Below are 10,952 nucleotides of genomic sequence, written 5' to 3' on the forward strand. Positions count from 1 at the left end.
GTTAAAGACTTTAACAGAAACACACACTCATCTGTACAAACCCATCAGGAAACACTTGTTCAGTGTAGGGTTTGGTCAGCATTGATGATGCAGGTTTATTGTGAAATTGAATGAAATGTTAATTTGAAGCCCAGGGCTGAATTACTCTGTTTTAGATCTTTGATCTTTAACAGACAGTGAGGTACAAGATTAAAGTCATTTGTGTTTAAATACACGTCTAATGATCAGAACATTGGAAAATCCACCACCAAATATATCCCTCAGTCCATCCACCATCCTCTGAACATCACAGTTATATTTGCATAAATTAGGATTAGAACCATCAACTCAAGAAGCATGAACTGGAAACAGATGACAAATGCAAAAGAGACAAACATTATATTGCTGTAAACGTGAAGACAGTAGAGTTCAGTTCAGTGGAGTTTATCTACTTCTCAAATATCCTTTCTCCAATCCTTTGGCTGAGTAAAATCATGATCAAATCATCAAGCACAAAACACACGGAGGAACAATCTGAAACATCCCAGAAGCAAACATAATATGTACATCTGTTAAATACATAAAACTCTTGGAAAAGATGCAAGGCACCGTATCATCAGTGAAACTCTGTGAGAAGGCACACAGCTTCAAACGACGCTTTAATGAAGTGTTGGACATGATTTTATCAAGTAGTGTAGAAGCATCTATCCCATAATCCCTCAGGACCGTAAAGTGCACGATGTGTCCCGCTACAGAGCCACGGGCCTCGGCTGTGATCAGCACTAAATATGGCTTTCATCGAAGCAAAAAACTAAAAACTGGTGCTAGCAGTGTTCCAGCTGTATGATTAAATCTACACAGTCCATCAGCGCAAGAGTGTACGAGTGATCGGAGCCGGGTCAGAACGGAGGACACGTGAAGAAGCCCGACACCAGTCTCACTCGCTTACACCTCAAACTAAAATTAACCAGATGTGACCCTGAGAACAGAGAGATGTTTTTCCAGCAGCGGCCGATCTCAGTCTCAGTGATTCTGCTTCCTGACCTTTGGGCTGAACGTCTCTCTTTGGCCGCCGTTAAACACGAGTCCAGCGCACGGTGCGTCCTCATCTCCGCCACACAGACACCCAAAATAACCCCAGAGGAGCGACGCTCAGTGGTCCAGAGCAGTGACCTGAATGACAGGAGGAGACTCACTGCTGACGGACGGACCACACCAACACACAGAGCCCTGAGACGAGTGGAGCACAGCCCTGCACACACACACACACACACACACAGATATCAGTCCAGTACGTTTGTGCGGATCACACTGCTCTCCAAGCTTTAAGACTGCAATAAAAACAGAAGTAGCAACAGATTTGTTTCCTTCTATATTCTGACAAATTATCAAAAAAAGAGAAATGTAGGGCAGGGACTGGTTCAATGCATCAGTTGTGGATTTGTGGGCGTGGCTCTCATAAGTGTATGCAGATGAGCGGGGCGGAGTTTAAGAACACTAAACCACTGGAGAATCCTGCACATGACACATGGCTGACACTTCACTGGACGTTATGACACGATTAAACAATACAAGATAAAAAATTAAAATTTAACAACTGCATGAATGAATAATTAATAATAAGACCAATAACATGCATTTGATTTCATGCTGAATTTATAAAGACTGTATAAAAAAATATAAAAGACTAGTAGCCAAAAATACTCGCTCTAGAGCACTCACTGTGTTTCATCAGGCAGCTCCTGATCGGCCTCCACAGCAGAAGACTCTACGTCCAGACTGCAGTCACTGCCCGCTCCGGACACACAACACGGACTGTCTGGAGTGAGAACGTCCCCGCTGACACACACACACACACACACACACACTCAGTCTGACTGCTGTAACACTGCACTGATGCTGTGAGTCTGTCAAATGTTCTGGATTTACTTGATTCGTCCTTCCAGCGTCTGAATGTGCCGCTCTTTCTCTTCCAGTGTTTTCTTTAAGCAGTTTATCTCTCGCTGTTTATCAAGAAGTTCCTTCTGAAGCCTGTAGTTACACTCCTCTAGAGTCTCACAGAACGCCTGATGGACACACACACACAGACTGAACTGATTTTTTTAAAACAAAATGTTTCATTTGCACTTACATTAACTGATGTACTACATCTGACCCTAAAGCCACCTTTAATTTATTTAAAGTCATTGTCTGGCCCCATGTTAAAGGACTTAAGCACCAGCTACATCAAACATTGCTAACAGTGTCTTCTATGATGTGCAACACAAACATCTCCTTTAAGGTATCAGAAAGTCCAGCTAGGGTTAGATGATCACATCTGGTGCGCTGGAGACTCACCCGACTCTCCTCCAGACTGTCAAAGGGTCCGGGAGGATCGTCCAGACACAGGAACTCTCGCACCGCCGCACTGAGGAGCACACATCCGTCACACACATCCGTCCGTCTAATAAAGCATCACGAATGCTGGACCGAGCAGTGAATCCACACTCACCAGTTGGAGATGTCTTTATGGGCCACGAGGTTCTGGAGGAAGGTCTGCAGACCCAGCTGTCTGTCCTCCAAGAACTCCGTCTCATAGTTGTCTTTGAACCAGCGCTTCGGAGGAAGAGACAGTCTGAACCCCGGAAACATGTCCTTCAGCTGCAGAGAGACACCGCGTCAGCGGAGCACACACACACACACTCTAACACACACACACACACACACTAACACACACACACTCTAACATACACACACACACACACTATCTCTCTCACACACAGACACACACACTCTAACACACACTCTAACATACACACACACACACACTCTAACACACACACACACCATCTCTCTCACACACACACACAGACACAATCTAACACACAGACACACTTACACTCTCTCTCTCTCTCTCACACACACTCTCTCTCTCGCTCTCACACACACTCTCTCTCTCTCTCACATACACACTCTCTCTCTCTCTCTCTCTCACATACACACTCTCTCTCTCTCTCGCTCTCACACACACTCTCTCTCTCTCTCTCTCTCTCACACACACTCTCTCTCTCGCTCTCACACACACTCTCTCTCTCTCTCTCACACACACACTCTCTCTCTCTCTCTCTCTCACACACACACTCTCTCTCTCGCTCTCACACACACTCTCTCTCTCTCTCACACACACACTCTCTCTCTCTCGCTCTCACACACACTCTCTCTCTCTCTCGCTCTCTCACACACTCTCTCTCTCTCTCTCGCTCTCACACACTCTCTCTCTCTCTCTCACATACACACTCTCTCTCTCTCTCGCTCTCACACACACTCTCTCTCTCTCTCTCTCTCACACACACACACACTCTCTCTCTCGCTCTCACACACACACTCTCTCTCTCTCTCTCGCTCTCACACACACTCTCTCTCTCGCTCTCACACACACTCTCTCTCTCTCTCTCTCTCTCGCCCTCACACACACACACACACAAACTCCTGACCTTATCGTTGAGTCTAGAGAAGTCAGTGTAGCGTCTGAATACGACCCAGCTCTCGTCCACACTCTTCCTCACCAGAACCTTGTAGACCTGCAGCAGATGAACAGAGAGAGAGAGTACAGTCACGTACCGTCATTTCTACACAACATACAAATGAAGAACCTGGACATATTCATCAGACCGATAAACTCGTGATCTTTAGGCTCTTTCCCAGCTCAAAGAGAGACGGAGAACTACAGTCTTCAGCACACTTCACCAATCAAGAGTCAATCTTTCAGAGCATAAGGTCAGTCTGACAAAATCATGTGATTTCAGTAAATCAGGCTTTATGTTGGGTTAAATGTTAAATGTTGATGATCTCAGTGAACCCATGTGTTTATTTCATCATTTAAATACCACATTTGTATAATAAAAAAGGAAGAGCAGTAGTTAACTGACTTTAACCCATCCCTGATCAGTCAAGCCCAAAACAAGCCATGCAAATACATTACAAGAACAAATCTTCTACATCTTCTTTGACAGGTCAGATTTTTACTACAAACTGTGCCGTTTTTTTTTACAAACTGTGCCGTTTGTAAAAGCATGTATGTTCCTGTTTCTTACAATTGGTCAGACACACCGTTCACAAACATCAGATATGAGGTCATGAGGTCACGACCTCTGTAAGTTTCTCATGTTTTCATCTTTGTTCCATTTCAGGAAACGATGTCTGTGAGACGCTGATGGAGTGAGTTATGATGCGGGAGCAGCGTTTTTGGACTTTTCTGTTAATTTGACAGTAAAGTGCAAAGTTGCAGTTTCGGGACCCAGACCTCCTGCAGTATGCTATCAGAGCCAATCAGATCACAGCGTGCCTAAAGAGATCACGAGAACAGAATAGACCGGGCATACTGATTTTGAATGACTTTATTTTCAAGTAATTACAATGACTAAATAGAAGTACTAGAAGTGAAAGAGAGTGACTCAAGTCTCAAAACATGAATAATTGTGGAGTACAATATCTGTCACTGCAACTACTAAATCAGAGCACATCTGTTAGGGCTGCTCCGATCACGATCTCGTCAGTAAACCTATCTCTAATCAGCGGTAAATTCACTCACATAGAGCAGCTGTTACTACACAGAGCTATTGTTAACTGAGAAGATGCGCAAATAAACTTAAAATAAGCTGAAGATGAACGTGGATTTGCGATCAAATAAAATTGTATTGCTGGTTTCCTGCAGCTGTATCCCTTCTAGCTACGACCGCGATTATAACACAATTACTGTATCTGCATCACTATAAGGATAGGTTTAGGGTTGAGCTAGGTGCAGAAATTAATAAACCATACATTTATAGGTCGCATTTCTAGTTGCCTTAATGGGAGGTAGCAAAATGTGACAGAACACGGTCCTGACCGATGAGAGCCCCGAGTGTGTCCTCATGAAGCCCGTCTGCTGGAAATGTGTTTGGTGTTAGAAGGACTCACGGTAAACTTGGCCCTCTCCTCCATCACCTCGTAGCCCAGCACGGTGGGTGTGATCGGCCGCTGCTCGTCTGGAGGCCCGCTGGAGAAGCACCTGTCGCTGCCTGCAGACGCGGCTCTGTCCACCCGCGGAGCTCGCTCGAAGGGCACGGGGACCGGGACGAACGGCGAGGCCATCGCAGTCACGGCCTGAGGAGACAGTTTATTCATCGCAAACGTGACTCTAGAGGGAGGTTCTGTGACACAGAGCTCTATTAGAGAACACACTGTGAATAAACACAAACAAACACGCTCTGAGGAGAAAAACAGAGCGTGACGTCACAGCGACACGATTAAAGACAAACGCGATAACTAAAAAACATCAAATTTACATCATATTTAATTATCAAGTACAAATTCAGCTGGACTTCAAATTTCTATAACAACAATTACAATACGTGAATAAGTTCATCTTTACTGTTTGATTTGCTCGCTATTATTGCTATTATTCTTCCATCACCGTCTGACGCTTGGCCGGAAAATCGTCATCACGCACCGGCGGAGATGACGCGTAACGTACACTTGAAACTAGAAATAAATAATATGATTTCATATGTAATACCTCTTGTTCTTGTGCCGCTTAATTAATAAAGCATTTTAAATACATACATACATTAATAATATTACTATTTTGATGAAGCGCGTTTAACAGATGTTCAGTTTGCAAATGTGTTCTTCATGTGAGCCGATTCTTTTCGATGAACCTTTTAAATCGGTTCAAAAATCGCCTCGGTCGAACCTGATAGATGCGATACCATCATACCAGTGTTGTTTGAGATGCCCCTCACCTGAAATAAAGGGAGGAGTGAAATAAGCGCAGTCGAGACGGACAGATCAAATGATATCTCCTCACACTTGCGCTGTGCAGCTGATAATCGAGATATCATTCCAGTTCGGTTGCTTTTATATTAAAATAAATATGGTTTACACAACAGTGATGTTGCGTTCTATTCTAAAATGTTTTCTTTTTCTTTTCAATCTGATTTCATGTGACTATTTAAATTATGCATGAACATTCCCAAACACTATAATAGTGCGATCTCTGTGTGAGATATGTGATCCTTTGTCATATTTTTATACAAATCTAAAACACATGTTTGCATTAAAGCAAAAATGCATGATAAATATGCCTTTCATAAGAATTACCAGCATAAGAAGAAGGTATTGCGCGTCGTCACAAAAGCTTATCAATTGCAAGAGTTTTAAGTCTTGCCAATTTAAACATTCAAAACAGTGCATTCAAACACAATTCGCTTCCTCCCGTGCCTGAACTAACAAATACATCTCGCCAGTTTAAATATACAAGCACAAAAATACATGAGAGGCTTAATTCAGCAACGCGCGCAGTTCTGTGCACACAGCGCGCGTGCAGAGATCTCACAGTCCTTGAAAACAGAATTTAGTTTGGTCTCTTCTTGCTATTGAAACGACACATACATACAACTATTCTCCTTAAGTGAAAGTAAACAGTTGAAAAAGAAAACAGATGTGTATCATTATACTGAATGTATTGTTTCTTAAAGTGACCGCGCCTAATTTACTAGCTACTGTCTGTGTCCTTAATGTTAATCCAATAAATTAAATGGGAGAACATTTACTGATCTTTACTGAATTACTTTGTAGTTTTGACAAGAATTAATCTTAAATAATCTTTAAATTATACAGTGAAGGCTATGCAATGCTATTTACATTTGATTATTCAGTTTCTGTACCTGGACACCTACAACCTTGAAAAAACTTAAACATAGTTTCATTTTTTTTTTTTTATATTTGGCTATAATAGAGTACCAGCACCTCTTTTGGGCCACTTAAAGCACTGAACGCAAGCCATTAATAAAGGAATCCATGGACAAAGAATCAATCATTTCAATGTGAATGGCACGGGAAGAAAGACAGGTAAAGATCAATCCATATCTCTTACATACCTTTCGTCCTTGTTTCACAGAAAAAAGACTGAAGCTGCCCCCATTTGCATTTGTTGATTCTGTCATAAGCATACAGTACATCAGCAATTACACATGTTTAGGGGAATAGGGCATTATTAATATACAATGTAAGGTGCTTTGTGCTAGAAATGGGTAAACCACTACCAGTGAGTCTGCCCATGGGCTGAAGAAGACAGACTGACAGATGCCTGTGAGAAAACCTGAACACATCTAGTGTTTCTACATCTGGTTGAGAGGATTCAGATGTGCTGACCACTAGATGTCGCCCAACAGCAGATCTGGAGATGGACGGCACAGTTTGACTGATCTGATGTGGATTTTTCAACACTTTACATCTGATAAAGATTCAGCCGCTCTCACAGATGAACGTGTAAATGACGTGTAGATGCTTTGTGATCTTGATAGTGAAGGTGTGTGTCTATGCAGAGATTATCGTGAGGCAGGTTTGCAACTATGTGTCAAGAGACGTGCCCCGCCCACCCGGAGACATCAGCACCAATAGGAACGAATGTTGACTGGCGGTGGGCGGGGCTTCTGATGAGACCAACAACTCTCGATCCGAAGAAGATTCGCTGCTGAAGTGGAATAATTAATCTCGGGTAAAGCTGCCGTGTTTTCTCTCAGACCAGCGTTAAACAGGATTAAATCGTCTCTGCTCTGACTAGTTTAGTCTCTGTGTTTTTTTTCCCACTACATTAGAAGCTTGAAAACATTTTGTTGTCACAAATTGTTCTGGTAATTATTTTTCCAAAATACTGGCCACAGCAGTCTGTAAATCTGTTCATGTGTGACGGGTCTCCGGCGGCCAGTGGGTGGCGCTGTTCCGCTACACCGTGTGCACCTGTTGCTTGTTATCTCTCCTTATTTAAGTTTGGTGTTGAAGATTTCCTCTTGGGTTTTGTTTGGGGTTATTTTGTGTTTGGTTTCTTTCCTATTTGTGTAAGTATTGTTTTTCATTTGTGTTTTCAGATACATTGTTACGATGAAACTGCCCAAAACCTTCTATCAGAGCTCAGTCTAATTATTCACAGCTTAAATAAAAGATGAATTGGTAATTTGGTTTTCACGGCATCCATCTTTTTGTCATAACTTGAGCCGGTTGTGACAATCCCTGACAAATTCACTGTTATTACTCACATTCAACACGGTCTTATTAAAGTGTTCAAAAGGAGAACGGGAAATGATTGTTTCTGCTGTTATTCATAGCAAAACACTACAACACCACATGGTCTTTTTGTCATACAAGATTTTTATTTTTATAAAAGTAATAAATATAACAGGAAGACCCACATTTGATTTCACTACAAACTTGTGAAAAACGTTACTGTATCTTATGTTAATATTTATTGCCCATATTAAATGCCAGAGGCAAAACGTCATGTTAAAATCCTTCCTGAAAGAGTGCAAAAGGCCATTAAACAATAAATAGAAATTATTGATACAAATGAACCTTCCAGAAACAGCTCGTCAAACACTTCTCTTTCACTTAACTAGCCCCAGTAGTGCAAGTGCAGTATTATTATCATTATTAGTTATTACATTGAACAGTAGTTTTATATAAAGTCATACCGTGCTCTATTAAACACATGAAATGTTTGGCATTCTTATCAGTGCTGAAGTCAATTTAATGTTTAAGAGCCTCAATATTCGACATTATTAATTACTGTATGTTTTATTACTGAACTGCTTCAACATAATCTTTTTTTTTAGGTGTTTTTTCACCTCTTGGCTATTTAATGATATTCTGTAAACGATTCGGCTGAAATCTAAACACAAACAGATGAAATCCTTCAGTTTTTGTACTTATAAATAATTAATAATAATGCAGATGAAATGCTTTTACAAAACAACTCCTAAAAGTAAAACAATTACTGTAATGATGTACTAGACTCTCAGCAAATCCTGAACCTTCAAATCAATCTGTCAAATGAAATAATTTCAATAATTTTCAGATAATTTTTTAATTGTAATTTTTTATGTTAGTCTTGTCCATGTTTGTTGAACAAACTGAGAAAGAAATATTAGTCTCACAATATAAAAATGTGCATAGAAACAAAATATAATGGAAGCTCACCAAACAAAGCCTAACCAGACGCTCAAATGTGTGTGTGTGTGTGTGAGTGTGTGTATGTGTGTGTGTGCGTGTGAGTGTGCGCGTGTGAGTGTGTGTGCGCGTGTGAGTGTGTGTGTGCGCGTGTGTGTGTGTGTGTGTGTGTGTGTGCGCGTACATGTGTAAGTGCGTATGAACAATGGGATGATTGTGGGTTATAAAAACACACCTCATGAATTTCCAGTTTTTTAAAATGAAAGATGACAGAATGAGAGAAGCTACTGCATGAAGACGTAGGGGTTGATCTTGTGAGCGGCGCTCATGGAGCAGTTCGTGTCGTCGTGCCACAGCGGAGCGTCGACGGGCTCCTGTTTGATGCAGTGGAGCAGCCCGTGACCTTTGAACTCGTAACCCGCTTTATAGTCGTGCTGCACGTACCCTTTGTAGTCAGCGTAGGCGTCGCTGCAGTGTGTGTTGTATGCGCTGGCAGCCACGCCGTCTCGGTTCAGGACACACTTGAGCGCTCGGGTCGAGCCGTAATACTGTCCGGTGTACGGCGCTCCCTTCAGACGCTGACAGGAAGAGTACTGCTCTCCGAATCCAGCCTCTGCTTTCATCTGCGTCCACGAAGCGTTCTCCGAGTCCGAGTCCTGCTCCACCTTCACCGCCGGCTCCAGCACCGCCTGAGCCTCGTATCCGTCGAAGCAGAAGCCCTCGCTCTTGACGCCGCAGTCGCTGTCGAAGGGTTTGGGGATGAAGGCCTCGGCTCTGGAGCTGTAACATCCCGGGGCCGATCGATACGGTTTAGTGTAGTGTTTGCCGAGGACCGAGGAGCTTCTGGAGGGCCAGACGCCACAGTCCAGGTTTGTGAACTTCTGCCCGCTCGTCTTGCAGAAGTCCAGAGGCTCGTCCGGGCTGTAGGGCCCTTCGCTCTTGTACTTGACGCTGTCTTTGCTCAGGAGCGAGGCCTGTCTGAAAGCATCGTCTCTGTCACTGCGAGACACACAAAGGGAAATCTGTCTCATTTCTGCAGTCAGCAACACATGAAGAGGACAAGAGAGAGAACCTGCTCTTACTTGTGATCTAACGAGGTGAAAAGGCCGGGGTTCCTGTGTTTGCCCTTCATCACGCCGCTCTTCATCTTCATCTCGGTGATGGAGGGCAGGAGCAGAGGCACAGCGACGCAGAACAGAGCCAGCTGAGGAGGCAGAAGCGCTCCGGACGACGTCTTCTTCCTCTGACCGTGAAGGAGCTTCAGTCTTCCCTGAAACTGCATCGTCTGGAAGCACAGACAAGATCAGGCGTCTTCTCTCTGTTCACCCTAACATCTTCAGAGATGACAGTCAGTGCTGGCCAGATTACGAACAGATTGTAGTCTGTTACTGATTACAAATTAATGACATGAAAATTGTAGTTGGGTTGTAATTACGTTACACATTTCAGGTCATATAATCAGACTACTTTTTGATTACTTGGGGTTAATTATCGCGTTGTATTGGATTGGATAATCTTTAATTGTATTGATATTAAAATACAAATTGAAAGAAAATATCTTCCATGTGTAGTTAGAGACAACATGAAGTGCATTCAACATCATTTTACATCAAGGTTCCCCAAACTGGGGTTCGAGAGTTTAATAAAAGGCTAATCATTTAAATAATAAAAATACAAAAAATAAAATAAATATTTTCAAAATGACAACAATCTTAATAAAACACATAAAAAAAACACTACTTTAAACAATATTATACTTATTTACCTGCATGCAGAATGAGAATAATATGTAATCATGTAATCGATAAAAAAGTACTTCGATTAGGGGTATTTTAAGATCTAATGTAATCTAATAACAAGTACTTAATTTTTGGAATCTGATTACATAATCCAGAATGCATGCAATCGATTACTTCCCAGCACTGATGATAGTGGACAGAACCGTCTAACTGTGAGCCGCAAACAGTGTTTCCCGAAGCACACAAGACAAATCACACCCAGAGACGCAG

General features: G+C 42.4%; 2 protein-coding genes across 4 annotated transcripts in view; both read right to left on the reverse strand.

The window, feature by feature from the left end:
- Positions 1-55: 55 nt before the first annotated feature.
- Positions 56-5,466, reverse strand: LOC128013043 (sorting nexin-16-like). Of its 2 annotated transcripts, XM_052595750.1 has the most exons (8): positions 5,372-5,466; positions 4,918-5,103; positions 3,453-3,539; positions 2,471-2,619; positions 2,317-2,386; positions 1,909-2,045; positions 1,702-1,818; positions 56-1,231 (listed from the first exon to the last, which is right to left on the reverse strand). In XM_052595750.1, exons 2-8 carry the CDS (start codon positions 5,089-5,091, stop codon positions 1,132-1,134), a joined length of 834 nt encoding a protein of 277 aa, XP_052451710.1. In that variant the 5' UTR covers positions 5,092-5,103; positions 5,372-5,466; the 3' UTR covers positions 56-1,131. The 2 variants fall into 2 exon arrangements, with proteins under 2 accessions (XP_052451710.1, XP_052451709.1); XM_052595749.1 differs by having other exon boundaries at positions 4,918-5,418.
- Positions 5,467-8,262: 2,796 nt separating this feature from the next.
- The window catches only part of LOC128013628 (aryl hydrocarbon receptor repressor), a 24,900-nt gene continuing 22,210 nt past the window's right edge, over positions 8,263-10,952 (reverse strand). For both annotated transcript variants that reach the window (XM_052596736.1, XM_052596735.1), the window contains exons 8-9: positions 10,026-10,228; positions 8,263-9,942 (exon numbers count right to left, since the gene is read on the reverse strand). In XM_052596736.1, coding sequence (XP_052452696.1) covers positions 9,228-9,942; positions 10,026-10,228 — 918 coding nt within the window. In that variant the 3' untranslated portion in view covers positions 8,263-9,227. The remainder of the gene's footprint in view (positions 9,943-10,025; positions 10,229-10,952) is intronic.

Source organism: Carassius gibelio, chromosome B24 (genome assembly GCF_023724105.1).
Source record: "Carassius gibelio isolate Cgi1373 ecotype wild population from Czech Republic chromosome B24, carGib1.2-hapl.c, whole genome shotgun sequence".
In the NCBI taxonomy this organism is placed as follows: Eukaryota; Metazoa; Chordata; class Actinopteri; order Cypriniformes; family Cyprinidae; genus Carassius; species Carassius gibelio.

Bases quoted from the DNA above. Each gene is read 5' to 3' on its own strand.
- LOC128013043 (XM_052595749.1), bottom strand. From the start codon at position 5,124: ATGAATAAACTGTCTCCTCAGGCCGTGACTGCGATGGCCTCGCCGTTC. The intron at 1,819-1,908 runs GTAAATCCAGAA...TGTGTGTGTCAG, and splicing joins ACGCTGGAAGGACGAATCAA to CGGGGACGTTCTCACTCCAG. The intron at 1,232-1,701 runs GTGAGTGCTCTA...GTGTGTGTGCAG, and splicing joins GAGCTGCCTGATGAAACACA to GGCTGTGCTCCACTCGTCTC.